The 22,676-nt window shown below is 44.3% G+C and overlaps 1 protein-coding gene across 8 annotated transcripts in view; it reads left to right on the top strand.

Moving 5' to 3' along the window:
• The first annotated feature begins 231 nt into the window (after nt 1-231).
• srsf7a (serine and arginine rich splicing factor 7a) overlaps nt 232-22,676 on the top strand; it is a 35,088-nt gene continuing 12,643 nt past the window's right edge. For 4 of the 8 annotated variants that reach the window (XR_012096305.1, XM_073029287.1, XM_073029282.1 and 1 more), the window contains exons 1-5: nt 4,152-4,269; nt 16,757-16,981; nt 18,842-19,021; nt 21,636-21,716; nt 21,810-21,854. Coding sequence is in view for 7 of the 8 variants with exons in the window: in XM_073029287.1 (XP_072885388.1) it covers nt 16,767-16,981; nt 18,842-19,021; nt 21,636-21,716; nt 21,810-21,854 (521 nt within the window). In the remaining variant the exon portion in view is untranslated. Of the gene's footprint in view, nt 410-853; nt 932-4,151; nt 4,270-16,753; nt 16,982-18,841; nt 19,022-21,635; nt 21,717-21,809; nt 21,855-22,676 lie in introns of those variants that run through there. The other 4 variants (XM_073029288.1, XM_073029286.1, XM_073029285.1 and 1 more) reach the window with 3 other exon arrangements.

Below are 22,676 nucleotides of genomic sequence, written 5' to 3'. Positions count from 1 at the left end.
TAGTGTCTCTATTTTCCTATTGGGACAGTCAAAAACTATGGTTCATAAATGCCAGTGTCGCAAACTGAAGTGTAGCAGAAGCCACAACATTGAAGACAGCGAGAGTGACTGTCGAGTGCTCTGCACTTGAGATTGATTGATTTTTTTCTTCTTCTTTCTCTCACTCTTCCTCTCATTCTCTCTCTCTCTCTCCCCCCCCTCTCTCCCTCCCCCCCTCTCTCCCCCGCTCTCTCTCCCTCTCCCCTCTCTTTCTCGATGGTGAGGGAGAGTTTGCTGCCAATTCTCGAGTCACAGAGCAAAAGAAAAAGCAACGCTTCAGACTGACTGTAACATCGAAATAGCGATTGTCGTCCATCAAACACCCAAAGTGCAGAGAGAGAAAAATAGACAAACCGTGCAAACAATAAAAGTAAGTGGGTTGCTTCAGAACTGACATTTTACGAAAGACACGAAGCCAGGCATCACTGCGGCCGGAACAGGCCATAGCCTCAGTTCAGCACAGAGCTGAGTGTTCGACACGGGGCAGCGAGCAGAACCGGCCCTCGCCTCGCCCCCAGTCCCGACACCCTGACCTTTTCATTCTGTCCTGGCACTTAAATCATCCAAACAGCAGGTCGTTCCTCGTTCTCGGACCACTCTGGGTCCCGACCCACCACCAGGATCTGGCCTGTACCCAACCTCTCCAATTTGGCTTGGCACTTAAACTGACCGGACCTCCGGACTTCCCTCCTTCGCTTGCCTCGCTTCTGCCCGCGCTACTGCTCACCCCCTCCATTGTTAGCGTCCATCGTTATTAATAAAGTATTTAGTAGTTTGCTTTGTTTATTTTCCACGGATCACTGGGCATCACCAGCACCATTGTAAACTGGAGCAACAGTACGATGCTGCACAGACAGACCCTTCGGCCCTTCCTGTCCCTGCTGACCATCAGGTAACTCATCCCATTTATCAGCATGCAGTCCGTGAGTTCTATACTTTGGTGCTTCAAGTGTTAATCGAGATGTTCCTTAAATATTGTGAAAGTACACACTTACACCCAACATTCCCCCTAAGGTGTGCGGGTGTGCGTGCTGGTAGCGCACATCGGCATGTTAAAATATACTTCACAATCGAATTGAATTGAACGATCTTTATTGTCATTATACGTAGATACAATGAAATTCTGTTTGGCTTCCTCTCAGGCAATCAAACAAAGCGGCAGATAAAAACAAGACAGTAATAGAAAAACAGTGTTAAATAGATAAATAGCAGAAAATAAGTTGCAGCAGCACCAGAATATCACAGTAATGCACAAAGTGCCGTTAGTGTGAGTATTTGAGTCCTTGTGTCTGCTCACAGTTTCAGTCATTGTTCTGTGGGAGTGGTGTGATGAAGGCCACAGCTCTGGGGTAGAAGCTGTTCCTCAGTCTATTTGCTCTGGCTTTTAGTGTCCTGAACCTTTTGCTGGATGGCAGTGGGTCAAACAGGGAGTGGCCGGGGTGTGTGGTGTCTCTGATTATGCTGATTGCTTTCCACAATCACAATTTTGTTTCCAAGTTTCTGATGTGGACATGGAGTTTGCGATGGTTTGTCTGCAGATTTTAGAACTGGCTTGTTTATTCTGTTTTTATCGAGGAAATTATTCAGTGCGCACATGTTGTTGTCATCGGGTAAAAAAAATTGCACAGCGTAAGATTTTTGTGCATTACAAATTTGAGGGGAAATTGCTTCTACGGTCCTCTTGATGGTTACTGGTAGATTGCAGTTAGGATGAGGGGCAGGGAGCATCACTCACCTCAATCTCCCCAGGAAATGGAGGCGCTTCTGTAATTTCTTGAGTAAAGAGGTGGTGTTGAGGGATCAGGTGAGATCACCTGTGATGTGCACTCCAAGGAACCTGCTGCTCAAGGAGCCGTAGGGAGAGATCGGGCTGCACCTTCCCAAAGTCCATAATCATTTCTTCAGTCTGGTCGACGTTGACACTTCAATTTTTGTGTTGGCATTACCACAGGCCGCTCTACCTCCTCTCTGTATGCCGACTCATTGTTGCTGCTGATGCCCGTCCACTGTTGTGTCATCAGTGAACTCAATGGTGCGGTCTGAGCTGGATCTGGCAGTGCAGTCGTGCGCCAGCAGGCTGGGCACCCAGTCCTGGAGGGCGCTGACGCTCAGCGTGATGGAGCTAGAATATCGCTGCCTGAGGTCCCTCCGTCAGGAAGTCCAAGATTCCATTACAGAAAAACCGTAACTAGAGTTCTATCTCTATAAAATCATTGCATGGGCCTTGCAAACTTCAGTGCGAGCCTCACAGTATAACCTTGGAGCTTGGAATAGCTAATGTTTCTTTGTGCCTTGCACTGGGACACCCACAGGTTCCATGCTGACTAGAGGAATCCTTTTACAAAGCTATTTATCTTCAACTGTAGTTAGTGTTTAAAGGTTCAAAGGTCCACTTTATTATCGAAGTATATACGCAGAATACATCTCTGAGATTCATCTTTTCCAGAGAGCCGTGGAATTCAGAAAGACCGTGAAAGTTGTTGAAAGAAATGATATCAACTCTCCCACCCCCCCCCCCCGCACGAAGAAGAAAAAGGAGCAAAACTCGCAAACCCCAACCCCTCCCTCACACAAAAACTAACAGACCACCCACCCAGACACGGCAGCTAAAACATCAAACCCATAATCCCCAAGCCCCTTCCACCCAAAAAACGGCAACAATACCATCAAATCCTCAGCCTCTCTCGTACACACGAACACGAAGGTCATATTAGAGAATTCTAACAAGAACATCAGACCTCAAATCTATCGCCCACCCGCCAATGGGCAACGAGAAAAAAAACACAGCAAAAAGCTGGAGGAGACCAATATAAACTACGTCTTGAAATTTCGAAAGCACCCTCCATCAGCATCAAGGAGAGCGACAGCTTGAACTCTCTCCTGCTGTGGGGAGCGACCTTCATACGCTGGCCCAACGCACCCTCCCGACCCGTGAAGGGAACAGCTCATCAAGCACAGTGTTGTGTTATACGACTGTACGGGATGAAGCTCGACAAGACAGTGCACCTCGGCCCTGACATTCCAGGCAAGCACGTTTTGCAGGGGATGGTGACAGCCTCATCTCCACTTTTCCTGTCACACCATGTTCTGCGTTGTGTCTATCCTTCTCCCTCCTCAACGTACTCATATATGCTATGATCTGTCTGGATGGCACACATACAAAACCTTTTCAGTGTTTCTTGATACATATGACAATAATAAACTAATTTGAATTCTTTAGAAAGTCAGGTCAACTTTGTTGTCATTTAATTATACACATGTATACTGGCAAACAAGACAATGTTTCTCCAAACCAGGGTGTAAATCATCCCCATCCTGTATTGGTACATATTGCACACAATAACTTAGGAAAGTAAGAATTAAATCTACAAGTGAATTATGCAAAGATAAACAAAGTGAAGTGGATAAGTTAAATATTGTAGGGTACAGTACAAATTATCCAGTCCCTGATGAAAGGCATCAGCTTGAAACATCAACTATTTATACCTCAAACAACACACACAAAATGCTGGTGGAACACAGCAGGCCAGGGCCAAGACCCTTCGTCAGGACGTCGACAGTGCTTCTCCCTATAGATGCTGCCTGGCTTGCTGTGTTCCACCAGCATTTTGTGTGTGTTGTTTGAATTTCCAGCATCTGCAGATTTCCTCGTGTTTACTATTTATACCTCTCCCGTAGGGCAAGGGTTCCCAACCTTTATTTTAATGCCCTGGCGTCTTACCATTAACAGAGGTTGGGAACGCCTGCCACAGGTGTTGCCTGACCTTCTGAGTTCTTCCAGCACTTTGTGCGAGCTGCTCAAGATTTCCAGTACCTGTAGAATTTCTTGTGTCTAATTTGTGTTCGTCGAGTTTGCAATGCACCGTGCTACCGTTGCAAAAAGCTAATTGTCATTGCATTTAAACAGTTTGTGTATGCCCATGACGATACATTTGAAAAGGTGTTGAGATTATCCCTTTGAGATTTGTACCCTGTTTGCCTGTGGACGTGAACCTTCAACACTAAATAAACTTTAAACCGATCTATCGAAGTATTTACTGTACTTGAATTTCCGGTCCTTAGCAACGGCACCGAGTGCTCAAAGTGCGCATGCTCCGTGGCGAATCGCCGCGCTATCTCTGAAGGCGGTTGAGTGGGGTTCTACTGCGCACGCGTCTCCGCTGTGGACTGCGCAGGCGCGGAGATCGGCGGGCTGTCGTGTCGAGAGCGCGGCCGGAGGGAGAGGAACGGGTAATGTGATGGTTCACGGGGTAATTCTGAAGGGAAGGCTGGGGGGAGCGGCGCTGGGCGAAGCCGCGGCTCGGGCCCCTCACCTCCGCTGGCCGTTGGTTTGGGAGCTCGGTCCGCGCGGTAACATGGAGGGTGTTGAAGGAGGGGAGGCGGCGCGGGTTGGGCCCGAGGCCTTTGTTCCGGCAGCCTCGAGTGATGGGCCGGCCCGGCAAGGGGGTAGGTAGCGGCCAGCTGCGAGTTCAGCCTGAGCCCCGGGGCCCTGTGGATGGTGGGCGCCGGGCTGTGTGGCAGCTCAAACGGACCGTGTGTCCTGCTGAAACCGCGACCCTCGGCCCTGTGATTTTGAGGCCTCCGTCCCGCCATCCTTGGCGATTACTCTGCGTCTGTTCCTCTAGTTCTTGGGCATGTTGCTGTAACGGGAAACTCCCTAATAAATAGAAGAGAATTTGTCGATGTCTCGTGTTGAAACTCTGCATCAGGATCAAAAATGTGGATAGAGAAGCTCTCAATTCTTGGGTCAGGAACCCTCAGGCATCAAACACGTTTTACGTTGTAGAGATAGGGTAGTGGAGAGAACAGAGGGGATGTCTATCAGAAGTACAGACCAAAAGTTGCAATTACCAAAGACAAGGGAGAAAACAATACACCAGAAATTACTAATCACACCCCAGGAGGAAAGATTGGGTGATTGCGCGAAAACGTTAAATTCAATATCAAGCCCCGAGCTGTGCTTTGGACTTGAGCTTGGATGGAACAAAGTGGGAAGCTGAAGACTGATGTCAGAATGCGAGCAGGAGGGAGATTTAAAATGCACAGACGCTGGGAAGCTCAGGGTTGCCCTCGCAGGCTAATTGGCGAGAGATTACAGGTGTTGGGATTTGGAGCAGCAAAGAATCTTCTGGAAGAATTCAAGTTTAGTTTATTGTCATTCAAACGTACGCATGTATACAGCTAATGAAACAATGTTCCTCAGAGCCAGGGTTTCCCAGCCTGCAGTCCACAGACCTAATGGTAGGGGTACATGGCCTAAAAAAAAGATTGGGAACATCTGCATTGGACCATGGTGCACAACACAGTGCATGTTACTTTATGTGTTAATTGTTTAAGTTATATCGCCACTGGTAAATTAATAAATAATTGTGGTGCATTTGTGACACAAGTTAAAAAGTAAACAGGATAATGCCACTGGTGCTTCATGCGAGATGAGATCTGGGTGGTGGCAGAGAGTTTAGAAGCCTCGGGGAAGAAGCTGTTTTCACATCTGAACTGTCCTTGTCCTAATGCTGCGCTACCTCATTCTTGATGGTGTAAGGAGTCAAAAATTGTTGGGCAATTGGGAAAGATCATTGACAATGCCAAGGGCCGTATGTATGCAGCACTCCTGGTAATATATCTTGGGTGGGTGGAATAGAGACCCCCCCCCTCTCCCCCAATCCTCTCAGCAGTCCGCGCAATCGTCTATAGGGATTTGCAGTCGGATGCCTCGCAATCCCTGTACTGAATGGTGATGCTGCTGGTCAGGATGCTCAGTCTGTGGTGGAAAGGTGTTATAAACATTTCAGGTCAAACCCTGCATCATTTCTGCTGTAGGGTTTTAACGTGAGGCATCAACTATTCATTCCGCTTCTCTCCCTCCCCCCCCCCCCCCCCAATTTAATCCTGGCCTAATCACAGGGCATTTTACAAAGACCAATTAACCTGCCAACCAGTACGTCTTTGGACTGTAGGAGGAAACTGGAACACCCGGAGAAAACCCATGCGGTCATGGGGACTGTGTACAAACTCCTTCCAGACAGCAGTGAAAATTGAACCTGGGTTGTTGGCACTGTAAAGCATTGTGTTAACCACCATGTGGCTGTTCCAGTGTTTCAGATTGAAGAACTCATCAGTCTTCATCCTGAAATTTTTTTTCCTCTCCACAGATTCACCCTGAGCACTGAGAATATTGTGTTATTTCAGATTTGCTTTCATGTTTTGTTAATTATCTTAAAGCATTATTTAATGGTGGGCTTCATCTCCTTACTTAAGTAAATAGGTTAATGTAAGGTGGTTGGATATTATTTACCAGGGTAGTACCTAGTTTGCCTCTGTGGAAAGCTTGGACAGACTGCACTGAGATGATTTACTTTCAACTATCTGGGCAGTCTTGACAGGCAGACTGTGGCAAGAATGTTTTCACCCGTTGAAGAATCTAGCCCAAAATGGTTAGTTACAGTTTGAGACACTATGGCAGCACGGCAGTTACTGCAATGCTACCACAGCACAGGAAGTACCACCTCCCCCCCCCCCCCCCCCCACCGTAAGGAGCCTGTTCCATGATGTATCTCTGAATATTGATAATATAAAAATATATAATTGAGCAATGAGGACAACACACACAGAATGCTGAAGGAACTCAGCAAGTAAGGCAGCAATTATGGAGGGGAGTAAGCAGTCGATGTTTTAGGCCAAGACCCTGCATCAAGACTGGACAGGAAGGGGTGAAGAAACCAGAATGGAAGGTGAGGTTTCAAGCAGTTGCAGTGTTTTGCGCTAAGCTGTTTTTCTTTTGACTTGATTTTAATGGTAGCTCCAAGTTTTTGACACAAGTTGATGTGTAATTTCCATCCTCTGTGTGTCCCATCCACACCATTTCTCTGGTTCTTGGATATCTGCCCTCACCCATCTTCCCATCATCATAGTAGGGATAGGGTTCCCCTTGTTCTTACCTGCCACCCCACGAGCCTCCTGATGCACCATCAATAACTCACGCTGAGACTTAGGAAGATATCGGCTTTTATTGACTGGAAGAATAAACAACACTACATCCTGGGGAAAATGAGGGAGAGCAGCAGCCCACAGTCGCCTTTATACAGGGGTCTGTGGGAGGAGCCACAGGAGCAGTCAAACAGGTATATCTAGTTCACCACACCTCCGTATCCATTAACTTCTGCCATCTACAACTGGACCTGTGCACTTTCTGCAGGGATTGCTGTCTATGTGACTACCTCATCCACTCTGGCACTTATCCTTGTAACTTGCCCCTGCATCTCCTTCCTCACCATCATTCAAGTCCAGAGCTTTCAGGTGAGACGATACTTCACCTGTGAATCTGTTAAGGTGTTCTGTGTCCCCAGTGTAACCTCTGCATCGGTAAGACCCGACATAGATCGGGGGACTGCTTCATTGAGCACCTTAGTTTGTGGTAGACGAAGCGATGGACTCTCCCAGTGGCCACCCGTCTCAATTTGACTTCCCATTCCTGTATATTGGTCGGTGGCCTCCAGTACTGCCCCAATAAGGCCACACTCGGGTTGAAGGAGCATCACCTATTTCTGCCTGGGTAGCCTCCAACCCGATTTCTCTATTTTCTGGTAATTTCACCTTCACCCTTCTCTTTTTTTTTCTATATCCCCTCTTCTCACCTGCCCATCTGATGCACCTCTTTTCGCTTTGACGTGACAATGTGGTATTGGTTTCCATGCTTCACCAAAGTTCCAGTCGCCACCTTTGGTTCATACATTTGCTGCTGGATTTAATGTGCAAGTTAATTGTATACATTTCCCTGACATTAAATGTACCTATTAAACCTATCGAATATCCAGCATATTGGATCTTATTGTGTGATTGGTGGTGGTATTAATATTGAAAAGATCGTCCTCGCTGGTAGCAAAGGAGCTGGCCTCTAACTCAACTAGGTTCAGAGACCCAGGGAGACAAGTCAGTAAATTAGGTGATTTACCCTGACGAAGGGTCTCTGCCCGAAACATCAACAGGGCTTCTCCCTATAGATGCTGCCAGGTCTGCTGCGTTCCACCAGCATTTTGTGTGTTGGAAGAAGGCGATTGGCAAGTTTCTTCGTCATTGGGCCTGGCATCGAGTACAGGAGTTGGGATGTCACGTTACAGCTATCCAACCGTTTCCTTTCCGCGGGTCCCTTTCCGGTCCTGCCGCGGTCGCCAATTTTGTCGTTACTCGTGCCCCACAAACGACCAGGAGATGCAGAAGATTCTTCAAGAAGGGTTAAACTTTAATTTGCAAATCTAAGCTGAGACAGTCATTGAGCTAGTCGCTGATTGCCCACCGATCCTTGTACATAGCATTTTTATAGCAATCTCCTGGTTTCGTTGCATTAGCATATCCATTGGTCTACAGTTGCGTATCACAAGTACATCTGCACTATTGTATCTACCCATTGACGTAATCATGTTCTAATCTACATCTCTTGGCTAGCCTCATTAACACCCCATTATCTTCTACATTCTTAAGATTTCATTCTCCTACTAAATTGGATACATGCATAGCAAATAGCAAACTCAAAGCTGACTACATAGTTTTGGTTACACAGCAAACAGTGCAACTTTTATACTCCAATATATCCCCCCTTTGAGACCCATAGGGTCTCACACAGAGAAAGAAGACTAAGAGTCCGCGCACAAAAGCCCCAATAAACTCAAGCACTTATTCCCAAATCTTGGGTTAAACTATAATTTTCTGCGCCAAGACAAAGTATTCTCTCCCTGTTACCCTGGGCCGCTGAGCCAAAAACCTGTCCCTTTGTACCTGAGACAGGGAAAAAAAACTCAGAAGCCCTTACAATCTACTCCCACACTGTCGTTTTGCTCTTGTTCATCCTGCAGGTGTTGTAGGCTGTAACGATACATTTTCGGTGTTTCTTTCTCCACTAAGCTTGCTTCAGTAATTGCCACGAGCATCGGAAGTTGTTTGGTTGCAGCACGCACTACAAGAGACTTGAGACAAGGAAGAAAGCAGCACAGCACAAGCGCACAGCTCAACAATACAATACTGACAGTTATTGCCATTTTAGTCAGCCATGCTCCCCATCCTCCGAGTCTACTTTCTAACCAGTCAAATAACTTTTGATTCTTTTCTAGTCTGTTCATTTCTATGGTATAACCGATACTCCTCATACTCCTTTTCCTCTCTCAAGTATTTCATCCGTTCAATCTCTTTCATTTCTCTCTTTGCCTGTTCCACCTTTATCCTTTCTGCCTGTATCTCCTTCCATATCGCCACTTTTTCCTTCTCGTATTGTCTTTTTTCCTCCTCATTATCCCAAACTTGTACTTCTCCCTGCATGTTTACTGTTCCTGTCAGCAGGGAGCACTGCTTAGGGGTTCCTTCCTCATTATAGGGAGGGGGCTTTTCTGTTTCTTTTGCATCCGGGTACGGAGCTGAAGCCAGCTTCTCACTGTACCTTCCTCTCTCTCTCTCTCTAACAGGCTGTTTCTCCAGCACCTTAGTGTCTTCCTCGCTTGTAATCAATATTCTACCTGTCCTCCTCAGCCTTTCTCCCTCCGTTCTGAAGAGTTTTAGCACTTACATTTCTCGTTCCCTTTTTTGCCCTCTTAGATTTATCTTTTGGTTTGTAATTTTTAATTAGTGCCTCCATTTCTTCGCACAAGCTTACATCAAACGTTCCTTCTCTTGGCCATTTTGTGACCACGTTTTTGGTTCTTTTTTCCCATTTTTCTGAAGTTTTTGTGATCTCATATTTATTTACCGGGATTTTTTTGCTCAGAATCTACTGCCGTTCCTTTACCTGTCATGTTGTTCTCTCTTTTTAAGGTATTTCAGAGATTCACAGTTTGTTTACTGGATAATATTATTTACTCTAATTCTATGCCTAGTCTATCGTCTGTCTACCAGCGCTTTAAACTATATATTGGACTGTCCTTGTTTCCTATTCTGTTCTGCCCGTACAGACCTCTACTCAGAGCGGTATCCACAGAACTTTCTGTTTGCACCTCGTCTATTCAGACCCTTATCTCTTAAGGCGGTATCCACGAGGATTTTCTCTATTTTCCTTTCCCTGCCTGTTCAGACCTTCGTTTCATACGAAGCAGTATCCACAGGGACTTACCAACACCACGTGGAATTTTTCTTCACTTAACTTCTGATTAACTTATTTGTACTTACCCTCACTGCAGTGTTCTTGATCAATCCTCTGAGCCTCCTGTTAACCCCCAATTCTGCCAGATTTTTTGGACCGGAGAGACCCTTCGGCAGTGGTTCCGCACTTCTGAGACTCCAAGACCTCCCCAAAACCAACAGAATTCTTAGTCCAAATTGTCGCAAAAAGCGCTTACCTTTTGTTTGGGTGCACCCTTAATTCTGTTAGCCTTATGGGGGTCCCTAGAGGACTGGGAAGCGTCCCCAATCTGCCGTTTCTGCGGGCCTCTTCCGGTCCTACCGCGGTCGCCAATTTTGTCGTGGTTTCTTGTGCCCCACAAACGACCAGGAGACACAGAAGATTCTTCCAGAAGGGTTAAACTTTAATTTGCAAATCAAAGCTGAGACAGTCATTGAGCTAGTCGCTAATTGCCCACCGATACTTATACATAGCATTTTTTATAGCAATTTCTTGGTTTCGTTGCATTAGCTATAGTTGCGTATCACAAGTACATCTGCCACTATTGTTTCTACCCATTGACTTAATCATGTTCTAATCTACATCTCTTAGCTACCTCTCATTAACACCCCATTATCTTCTACATTCTTAAGATTTCATTCTCCTACTAAATTGGATACATGCATAGCAAATAGCAAACTCAAAGCTGACTACATAGTTTTGGTTACACAGCAAACAATGCAACTTTCATACTCCAATGCGTTCCACCAGCATTTTGTGTGTGTTGGAAGAAGGCGATTGGCAAGTTTCTTCGTCATTGGGCCTGGCATCGAGTACAGGAGTTGGGGTGTCATGTTACAGCTATCCGAGACATTAGTGAGGGTGCATCTGGAATATTGTGTTCAGTTCTGGCCACCATAATGTAGGAAGTAATTAAGCTAAAGAGGATGCAGCAAAGATTGAACGGATGATGCCAGGGTTGGAGGGCTTGAATTATAGGGAAAGTTTGGATAGGTATAGGACTATTTTGCCTCGAGCAGGGCTCCCCTATCTTTTTTATGTCATGGAGCCCTGCCATTAACCGACTGGTCTTTGGACCCCAGGTTGAAAACCACTGGCCTAGAATGAAGAAAGCTGGGAGGTAACCTTCAAAGTTCTGAGGGGCATAGAAAGTGCAAATGGTCAGTTATTTTCCCAGATTATTCGAGCTTAGAGCTAGGGGTTATGGGCTTTGGGTTAAGAGGAAATATTTAAATGAAAAATGAAGGGCAAGCTTTTCACACAGAAGTTGATTGGTGTATAGAATAAGCTACCTGGGTTGTGGTTGATGTGGAAACAGTGTGTTCAACATTTGGACAGGATAGGAAAGGGGTTAGAGCAGGGGTTCTCAACCTGGGGTCCATGGCATAAAAATGGTTGGGAACCCCTGGTTTAGAGGGAAAAGGGCCAATGCAGGCAAATTAAACTGCCTCAGCCAGCATTAGGCCAAAGGGCTTTTTTCCTTGCTCTAGAATTCTAATGACTATTGAAAAGTTGAGCACACAAACCCCATTTAAAGCTGTCTACTTTGTCATTTTATTGCTGTTTAGGAGTTTCTGTTTCATGTGTTGGTGTCTGAGCCTTCTTTCTGTGATGTTTTAAATTAGATTCTTGGAAAATCTGAATCTGATGAAATTGAAGGGGCTGCAGCGGTGACGAGACTGGTAGTATTTCACGAGTTGACACTTGGGGATTGGCCATCAATGGGGTTCTCTGGTTAGGATAGGTTCATGCTCTGGCAATGTTCACTAACATTGGGGAGGGGTTGGTAGATATCAGTTCGTTATTTTGAAGACTGCAGGGCGAGTGAGTAAATATATTTTGGCCACGCTCCTAACTGGGCAGGCTAACTCGTGCTAGAAATGTGGTTCAGCAAATAGACCCGCTGCCTCACACCTTCAGAGTTCTGAGCTCAATCCTTGGATGCTATAGTGGGCTTTACATGTTCTTCCTTTTGTCATGAGGTTTCTTCTGGGTGCTCCTGTTTACTCCCACAAACTAAAAGGCATAGATTCTGGCGGGAGTTGATGGGAATATGTGGATATAGTTCCATTTATTATCAGAGAGTATACAACCTGAAACTTTTGTTCTTTGTAGACATCCACGAAAACACAACAGTGCCCCAAAGAATGAGGGACAATAAAAATGTTGATACCCCAAAGCACCGCCCCTGCTCCTCCCCATGCAGCTGCACAACTATGCCCCTCCCCACTTCAGCAAAAAGCATCAGCGCCCTCCACCCATCAAACAAGCAATAGCAAAGCCCCCCCTCCCCCGCCCAAGAAAGACCATGATCTGCGATACAACAAAAACTAATCATTCACCCAACAATTCGACAGGCCACGGGTTCTCTCTCTCACACTAATGAAGGGACAGAAGGGTGAATAGGAATAGATTACTGTAGGATTAAATGGGTAGTTGGTGTAGATGCTTTGGGCCGTGGGCCTTTTTCCATGCTGTACCTCTCTCATTTTATGGACTGTTTGTTTCTCAGGTTCAAGAACATCAGGCAGATTTGAAAAAAATTGGTTCCAGGGCTGCTAATTTGCAAGGACAAGGTCAAGGGGGAGTATTTGAAAAGTATGTCATTGCTGTAACACACACACACAATGCAGGTCAGGCAGCGTCTACAGAAATTAACAAACAGTTGATGTGTCAGGCTGTGACCCTCCTTCAGGACTGGAAAGGAAGAGTGGGGGAGAAGACCAGAGCAAAAAAGGTGGGGTTAGGGGAAGGAGGCTAGTTGGAAGGTGATGGGTGAGGCCGGGTTTGGCCACCGGGAGTTCCACTTTTGGTGGATGGAGCTGAGGTGTCATTGCTATAATGGTTATGAAAGGGGTGGCAGCTGCTGCTAAGGACAATAGCTAATATCATGCATGGTTCAGTATGACAATCAGGAAAGAATTTTTTTTGAAGGAGGAGGGTTAGGAGCAAGTTCTGCTTCCGATGGGAGTAAAATTAGACGAGAGAATGAGATGATTGTGGAGCAGTTTTGGATAGGTATGTGAATATGGGTGGACGAAATAGGTTATGTTGGCTTAAGTAGTTTGTTTGGCACAGTATTGTTATATGTTAGTTATATGTTCCATGTTGATTCCCAAGTAACATCCAGGAGGTTCAGAGGCCTGAAGACCCAGGTGCATCCTGAAAGGACTTGAGAGGGCATATGGGATCTATACTCGGCAGTGAATCTGGTCAGGTTACAGATCTCTCAGTGGCTGCGCATTTTGGAGTTGGAGATCTCAGTTCCACTCCCTTTAGCATAGCCGTGGACAGGGATAAGAGAAGGCAGTATGGGAAAGTATTCAGCTAGGAATGGGGTAATTACAGTGGTATTGGTTAGTGTAAAGTGGGAACTGAGGTTCATGGGGGGTGGGGAATACACAACAGAAATGTGAAGGTTGTTTGCATGGGGTTCTGAATAGGTTTGTGCCACTGAGGTGGGAAAGAATGGTAGGGTAAAGGAACCATGGTTGACGAGAGGTGAAACATTCAGCTAAGAGAATGAAGGAAGCATACCTAAGGTATAGGAAACAATAATCAGGCAGGGCTCTTGAGAATTATAATGTAGCATGGAGGAGTTTAAGAAGAGACGTGGAAGAACTAGAATGGGATGTATTTTGAAAGGTCGAACTTGAAGGGGACTAAGAAGCCTTGCTGAGTAGAGTTAAGGAACCCCTCCCCCAAGATATTCAACACAGACACGAAGAATGGGAGAACTGGAGTTGGGGTAGAACTGCTCAAGGATAAAGGAGGAAACATGTTTGAAGGTGGAGGTGGGAGTGCAGATCCTCAGTGGATACTTCGCTTTAGTGCTCACTAGGGAGAGGGGCCTGACACATGTGAGGCCAGCATAGACCAGACTAATGCACTAGGGCGTACTGAGATTAAGAAAGAGATAGTGTTGGAGGGAGGGAGCGCATGGATTGATTGTTGAGTAGGCCCTTAATGTACCGTAGTATTCTGTGTTCAATCAACTTCTTCCCCTCCTCCATCAGAATTCCGAACAGTCCATGAACTCTACCTCATTATTCAACTTTTGCTCTTGTTTTTATAACTTGGGGTTATTTTTGTCTTCTGCTGCTGCAAAACACCAAATTTCCTATCCCAACCTATGTCAGTGATAATAAATCTGATTCTAAAGTGAAGAGGTATTTGCTGTGGCCACGACCATCACAGGTGGAAGTAAAGAAGTGATTGAGTTAAATCTGCAGAAGCCATAAGAGGACTAGAAAGGATTGTTGGAAGCAGTTGAATTCCTCCTGGTGGCAGGTGCAAGGTGAAAATGCAAGGGGTGCTCTTAGCCATTTTTTCCACAGAAGTGGTTTGCCATTGCCTTCTCACCTGTCTTTACAAGACGGGTGACCACAGCCATTATCAATGCTGTTCGGACACTGCCTGCCTGGCATAACCAGGTGATGTGCACCAGCTGCTCATACAACCTGCTCCCATGACTTCACATGACCCTGATCAGGGGCTAAGCAGGTACTACTCCTTACCCAAGGGTGACCTGCAGACTAGCGGATGGAAGGAGTGCCTTACACCTCCTCTGGTAGAGATGTATCTTCACCCCGCCACCCGGGTCCATATAATCAGATATCTTGTTTAATTTCCGCGTGGCTGTTTGTGTACACAATATCATGTTTAGGCAATTCTCTGGGTTTATATGTATATAATGAGTGTGGCAGTAGCCTGCAGTTCTTTTTTTTGATATGACTGAAATAACTTTAACCCATCCTTGTTGTGGTGTTCACTAACTTGACAATTAGCTTGCAGACATTTTGTCAGCAGTCGAGGTGACACCCTCATTGCACAGTAGCTGGTGTTTCTCTCTGGGAGGGCTTGTGTTTATATAGGACCCTGTTCTCTTGCCTCTGTCCTGATTGGCTACCCCTTCAGTTGACCTTTGAATTCCATTGGCCTGCATTTCTTGGGCTGTTTGGCTCCATTTTGATACTTTTGTGTAGCGTTATTGGACAAAGCCGGCACAAGAATCTTTTAGAAGCACAGTTTTCTTTTGATAATTGTGTAAACAAACGTATTGAAATAGACGCCATCTACGAACCCCTAAGAGCCAAAGAGAAACAAGCCAATAAGATCAACTGAAGGGGTAGCCAATCAAGACCGAGGCCAGGAATGGGGGGGCCTAGAAAAAAGCAAGCCCTTCCAGAGAGAAATACCAATAACTGCGTTCTGAGGGTGTCACCTTGACCAGTGATGAAATGTCTGCAAGCTAATTGCCGATCTCAGTGAACACCACAACATCAATCACCTCAAATGAGCTACCAATATTCACAATACCATCCTAAACCCATCCTTTTTAGTAATGCTTCTTTGTAAATAAAACTGGGATGGGATCAAATACAAGTAAATCTGAAAACTACCTCACTGGAGGTAGGCTTAAAGTGGGTGCCTGACTGGGTGGAAGAATTTTAAGTGTGTGGATAGGTTGATGTGGGACCAAGGCTTTATTAACTCCTCAACTTCGACTTGACGACATATAAACAAAGTTCAAGCAGTCTTCATGGACTGAGAAACTGAGCTTTACTGACCTGTCTGCTCCTTTCTGGAGATTTGTCGTATCAGCAGTGCAAATCTGAACAATAAGTCTTGGATATTAATGATACTTCACATTAAACTAAAAAACATACCAATGTTTAGCTGCAATTTTGCTCTGAATGCCAGCTGAATTTAAAATTATAAGCAGGGCTTTTTATGTACTCGGAGCAGGTAAGGGCCGTCTGCTATCAAAACTGGAGTATGGTGGCCGTGTCCTGTCCTGGTTCTTTTCAGCTTGGCAGTAGTAAAGATGGTGTAAATTTCCAGAGGATATACTGGGCACAGTGTCACTTGATACACAATTTAAAAACACTCACCTACTTCCTAGAGGAGACTGCAGAGATAAAAATGTTTCTATTGCTAAAGCAAACCTGAGAGTTAAACTTATTTATTGAGCTACAGTGTGGAACTGGCCCTTGTGGCCCTCAGAGCCACGCCAGCTAGCTTTAACCCTAGCCTAATCACAGGACAATTTACAATGATCTGGCAACTGGTGCATACTTGTGCCGTGGGAAGAAACAAGAGTACCCAGAGGAAACCATGGGGAGAACGTACAAACTCCTTACAGAATGCGGTGGTAAATGAACCCCTGTTGCTGGTACTGTAAAGCATTGTGCTAACCACTACCCTACTGTGCTGCCCCAAGTAGCATCTTCCCTGATGTTTTAATCTTTTCATGGCTGGCTGCTGGAATTACTGCTTAAAGGGTTTGTCTTATTTCAAAAAATTGGCACGATCAATTGCTTTTCCTTTAGTGATCTTGTTACTTTGTGGTGCTCTACAGGTTGAGGGTATTTTGCTCTACGATGCTTTCTGACAATCTCAGTGGGGCTGTGGTCTATATAAATGTGGCTGCATTGGTGTTTGGGTGAGGGTAAGATGATGACAGAAATGTGGAGGGATAATATTGAGCTTGAGTTGCTAAAAGCTCCTAGTTGCTACAGTTAAAAGCTCCTAGTTGCTACAGTTATCAGTCCTACATATTAAAACAATCTTCCATCTCTAAACCTTTTTTGTTTTTGCTTTGGTGTTAAGTAGGAGCTGAAGAATGTCGTATTACTCCAGAAGCTCCAGGGCTTCAGACTGCAAAGTCTATGTTGGAGATTTGGGAACAGGGGCTGCCAAAGGGGAGCTGGAGCGTGCTTTCAGTTACTATGGCCCCCTCAGAAATGTGTGGGTAGCACGAAACCCTCCGGGATTTGCTTTTGTGGAGTTTGAAGACCCCAGGGATGCAGAAGATGCCGTGCGTGGGATGGATGGCAAGTGAGTATCTTGGGAAACCCCTCAAACTCTCCAGATACAGTACCAACATTCTCAGTTTCCATTGGAAGCCGTGAGATGAAAGTTTCTGGGCCATAAAATTGTGAGTTCTTTCATCCCAACAGATTTTGGGTAGTTATAACTCTACAGGAGATATCACAGATCCCTTTTCATCTTGCCCTATTACCTTTCATTGTCTCTTGCATTCTCTTTAAATATATTTATGGAATTTGGCACAATTAAGACCAAATTAGTTGCATCTTCTTGGCACTGTTTGGGGGAGGATTTTTTTCCCTGAATTATCTTTTCGATTAATTAGTGGTGGTAAAACATTAGAAAAAGGAGTTGAATAGGTGCCTTCTTCTGTTGGTTTGTCATCAACTCTGAATTTTTTTCTTCTCTACTGAGCTCTGTAAACCCTTGGTTGCTTTCTATTCTAAAAATCTACAAACCTCAAAACACTTTTGGGTGGAAGTACATTTATGGACTGTGGTTTAGTCTATCCTTCAATGCAAATATCTTCTGCGAAGTTATAAAATCATAGAACATCCTTTACTAACCTTAAAGATCTCTGCTCTTTTCTAACAAATAAGCTGAGCCTTTTTCATGTGTTTGTTAATTAACCAAACTCTACAGCGGGGGAGTAAGCTCTACTGAAGGATCTTTGACTGGAATAATTAACTCTGTTCCTCTTTCACTCGCTGAATGCCGTCAGTATTTTCTGTGGAGAGAGGGGAGGCGTTTGCATTGTTCTTTATGAAGAAGTGGTGAAGTCAGCTGGACTTTGGTGGCATGTCTTGAAATATCGTTTAGACACAGCTGTGAGACCCACTAGTAGGATAGCACTGTTGGGAGCAATTAGTAGAAAATATAATTAACCAATGATGCACATTTAAGTAATGAAATTTTTTTAATACAGTTCATTCAAAAAAAATGTGATTTATTTAAAAAAAAAGTTGCTTGGAATAGTGTGGGTATAAATCTCAAAAGGCTGCTTTGACATTTTTCAAAAATTTCACTTTTTTTGTTGAAGTCTGTAGGCCAGGTCGTCATAGAGTACAACCCTTTAACCCACCGAAGCATTTAAACTGCCTGCTTCCATCGACCTCCGTACCCCCTACCATCCATCCATGTACCCGTCCAAACTTCTCATAAAGATTGAAATTGAGCTCACCGGCAGCTCATTCTGCTCTCTCACAACCCTGAATGAAGATATTTCCCCTCATGTTCCCCTTAAACATTTCACTTTTTACCCTTAACCCATGACTTCTGGTTGTAGTCCCATCCAACCTCAGTGGAAAAAGTCTACTTGCATTTGCCCTATCTATACCCCTCATAATTTTGTATACCTCTATCAAATCTCCTCTCGATCTTCTATGTTCCAAGGAATAAAGTCCTAACCTATTCAATGTTATCTTGTAACTCGGGTCTTCCAGACCTAGCAGCATCCTTCTAAATTTTCTGTACACTCTTTCAACCTTGTTTACATCTTTCCTGTAGGTAGGTGACCAAAACGGCGCACAATACTCTAGGTCTCACCAATGTCTTGTCTTCAAAGTAACATTCCATCTCCTGTACTCAGTACTTTGATTTATGAAGGCCAACATGCCAAAAGCTTTCTTTATGACCCTGTCTACCTGTAATGCCACTTTCAGTTCTGTTACATGCTTCTGGAGTTTTACTATGAGTGAAAACCCGTGTGCTGCTCTTGGTGAGGAAAAGTTCAGGTTCAGTCTGGAGTATGACTAACATGACTAATGCTTCCTTGGTCTTCAGAGTTCTGTGTGGGGATTGGGACTTAATGTGGATATGCAGCTGTCTACAATGCAAGCACCATTAATCCTCTCTCTGGAACTTTTTCAGGGTCCTTTGCGGATCAAGGGTGCGTGTTGAGCTATCAAATGGGATGTCGCGCAAATCGCGCTTTGGCCGCCCCCCTGCTCGGCGCCAGTTTGACCCCAATGACCGCTGCTACCAGTGCGGTGAGCGCGGCCACTATGCCTACGATTGCTACCGTTACAGCAAGAGGAGGCGTGGGATCAGGTAAGCTGCGGTGGACACCGGCGCTGAGGTGTTGCAGGTAGTCTTGCATCTTAAGGTCAGCTGAGCAAACTAATCTTAGGAAGGAAGTAATGTATACATAACCAGCCCTTGAAAAATCTGAGCAAAATTAAAAATGTGTAAATACAGGGGGAGTGGTAAGTCAGTTTGAGTAAACTTTACCAGCTTGCTGTTCCTCTAGCACAAGAGTTTCATTGAAAGATGACAAATGCTCTGACTCTGTCAGTAGAACATTTTTTTCTTGCCAGGTATGATATACCTTTGGTTCTTTTAAATTCCAGTACGGTGAAGCTCCTGGTCTAGTGAACCAGCTGTCTGGTAAAGCTTAAGTCCTACCTTGCGCCATAGTGACGGTCTGTTACCTACAGTTTTAGAAGGCAGCATTGTTTTCTCCAAAGTGGCACTTTGTCTGCATGCTTGTACCTTGGGCTTGTATCAAAAGCAGCACAGCATTCAGATACTCAAAACTGGTCTCCTCTAGACTGTAGGTAACTGAATTCGGATCACCTTCATAGTAATTTTACATCTGTTACACTTGAGCCATCTCATGTAACTCCAGAATTTAAGAAAATTGAATTCAATTTCTGTTTAATTCTTTCACATGCAAGTATATGTTTATATGTCTGATGTCTTTTTAAATACTAGGTAGTATAAATTTGAATATTGAAAACTATTTTTTAATTGCCCTGTATATATGTATAAAGTAAGTTTTCAATGTGTAGTGTACAGTACTGTGCCAAAATCTTAGGCACATATATATAGCTAGGGTGCCTAAGATATTTGCACAGTATTGTAAACTGTATCTTTCCAGTTACCAAATAACACTTAATACTACTGAGCTAATAAAAGTTGTCTGTTTCTCGTCCACCTTTCTATTTTAACCAATGTGCAGTACTGTGCAAATACCTTAGGCACTCTAGCTATATATACGTTCCTAAGACTTTTGCACCATACAGTGGTTTTAGAACATAAAATAGTCCAGCACAGGAACAGGCCCTTCGACCCACAATGTTGTGCTGAGCCGGCTAAAAAGTAAATCAAAAACCCCAACCTAATCCCTCCTACCTACACCACGTCCATATCCCCCTATCTTCCACACATTCACGTGCCTAACTAAACATCTGTTAAAAGCCTCTACCATCATACCAGGCAGTGCATCCAAGGCGTCCACCTTTTTTAAAAAAGGTTTTTAAAAAAGCAACTTTCCCCTCACATCCCGTTTGAACCTACCCCCTCTCAACTTCAATGCACGCCCTCTATTTTATCCTGCAGTCGAACCCTGCTAATTGGGACTTCAGGAGGTATATGTTATAATGTTGACTGATAGAATTTCCCCATAGAGCTGAATCCTTTGAGCAAGAGAACGTCCTGCCAAGTCAGACCGCGTTATCAGATGTCAATTGTTTAAGTGGATTAGAGTTTCTTGTTACCGTTTCAATGTGAAAATGAAAGCAGATCCTTAGCACAGTTTAGAAATTCGCTGGTTTAGTTTTGAGGATTGTGTACGTATTTATTGTATTGGTGGCTGGGATGAAACAATGAGTGCTGTATTTCTTCTGTAAACTTATTGCCTATGCCCACACTGATCTTTAATTCTAGCAAATTTCTAATTACCAAAACTTTGTTCCTGTGGAGTTGGGCTCCCACATGTATCTGGTCATATTACTGGCGGGTAAAGGTCAAAACCACACTCGGTTTAAATAAATGCTACTTTGCTCAAAGGTCGCAAATGCTATTTGAATCATCTAGTTGCTCATTTGCAACGTAAAAAGTTGATCTTTTATTGATCCAATTCTAACCCTGCCATTGTTCATCCCTGGTCACCAGTTGAACTGTATTTTTCAAGGGCTATTAACAATGTTTCTGGTGTAATTATTCTTTGGCTAACGATTCACCTGATCCAACCTTTCAGGTTGCTGCATTTGAGTCTCCCGCCATGATTAATGACCTTCTGACCCTCATGGCATCGGGCCTTCTAGCAAACTTTGGCCACTGCGGGTTCAGATCTTCTGTTGTGTGCATATGCCAGTCCTCTACCCGAGGTTCTGCTTCGTCCTGCCTTAAAAAAAATCAATCTACAGTCTTTGTGATACAGAAAATTGGCCAGTTTAAAAGATGTAACGCTAAAGTACGCCCATCAAGCCATCTAATCAGGCTCTGCGGTTTGCTAGAGGAGCGTCCAGCGTAGTCCGTTCTAATTTAAACTCCCCTCCAATATTCCTCAATCAAGCACCACTTGTATCCTGATTTGGGCTTTCTGTGTTTGGAAGATCTGCTAGACACAACGAGAAATGAACGTAATTAGACCAACCTGCGTCTTCTAGATCTTCTAGATCTCTCTGAGGGCAGAGACGGCTAATCTGTTCTGTAAAGGTTAATTTCTTATCAGGCGTAGTTTTTAATTTTACAAGCCTTTGTTAATAAAAGTATTTAATTTTAATGTGACTTTTTTAACACTTCAATAAATTGGCTCTACGAATCCACATTTAACTTTTTAAAAGTAACCATTTAAATAATTTTTGACACGGTGCAGCATGGCTAACTGTTGCACGCACACTTATGTCCACCAAGCTGACAATGTTCCCTTCTGTTTTAGCCGATCTCGGTCTAGATCTCGTTCCCGCTCAAGATCCAGATCCAGAGGCCGCCGCTATACCAGGTCCCGCAGCCGCGATCGGTAAGGAAATCGGGAGGCAACTTCAGTTTTGGGCGCTGTTACTTTTTCTTTCCTTGAGGAGATTGACACCATGTAAAATATGCTTTATTGCAGCCGAACTCGTTCCCGTTCTCCTTCGTACTCTAGGAGGAGAAGTCGGTGAGTGGCAATTAAAGTTATTAAAATGGGACCTGGGTAATTTGGGTGCTGATCTCATTGAGAGGTCAGTAGAAATCTAGAAATTCGGGTTGCTGAGATCATCAGTGAATGCTGCAGAATGGGTACTGGTAGACTTTTATGAGTTCTGTGTGTTCAGGTTTTAAAATAGTTACAATTTAATGACAGTCTAATGGAATGAAAAATGATGGAACAGACTCAGTAAAATGATGGAACAGACTCAGTGGGCCAAATGGCCTAATTTTGCCTCTATATCTAACTGTCTTATGGAATGGCAAAACATGCTGGTTGAGGAGTGGTGGAATGGCATCACGTTCTCAAGAATTGGAAAGAGTTGTAAACTTCCTACTAGTTTGATGTGAACAGCTTTCATTTTGGGAACAAGAGTATGTTTGCTTTTTGGTTGGCTATAAAAGGGAAAGTGAACTCAAGTAAGCAAGTCTAAAGTGACATTCTAGAAGTCTGAAATTATATATTAAAAATTATGGAAATACTAAGCAGATCAGGCAGAAGAGTTGTATTTCATGTGGATAATTTTTTATCAAAGCTAGGAAAATATTCAATACTATCAGATATTGAAAGGGTTATATGGAGTAAACGTGGAGATGTTTTCTATGGTGGGGGTCTCCAGGACCAGCGGGCACAGCCTCAGAATAGAAGGTCGTCCCTTTAGAAAACAGGTGAGAAGGAATTCCTTTAGCCAGCGGGTGGCGAATCTGTGGAATTCATTGCTGCAGACAGCGGTTGTGGCCAAGTCATTGAGTGTATATAGAGAGCAGAGGTAGATAGGTTCTTGATTGGCAA

This window comes from Hemitrygon akajei, chromosome 25 (genome assembly GCF_048418815.1).
Source record: "Hemitrygon akajei chromosome 25, sHemAka1.3, whole genome shotgun sequence".
Classification (NCBI taxonomy): Eukaryota; Metazoa; Chordata; class Chondrichthyes; order Myliobatiformes; family Dasyatidae; genus Hemitrygon; species Hemitrygon akajei.
The sequence above is the reverse complement of the archived record's forward strand: the minus strand, read 5'-3'. Positions and strand labels throughout refer to the sequence as shown.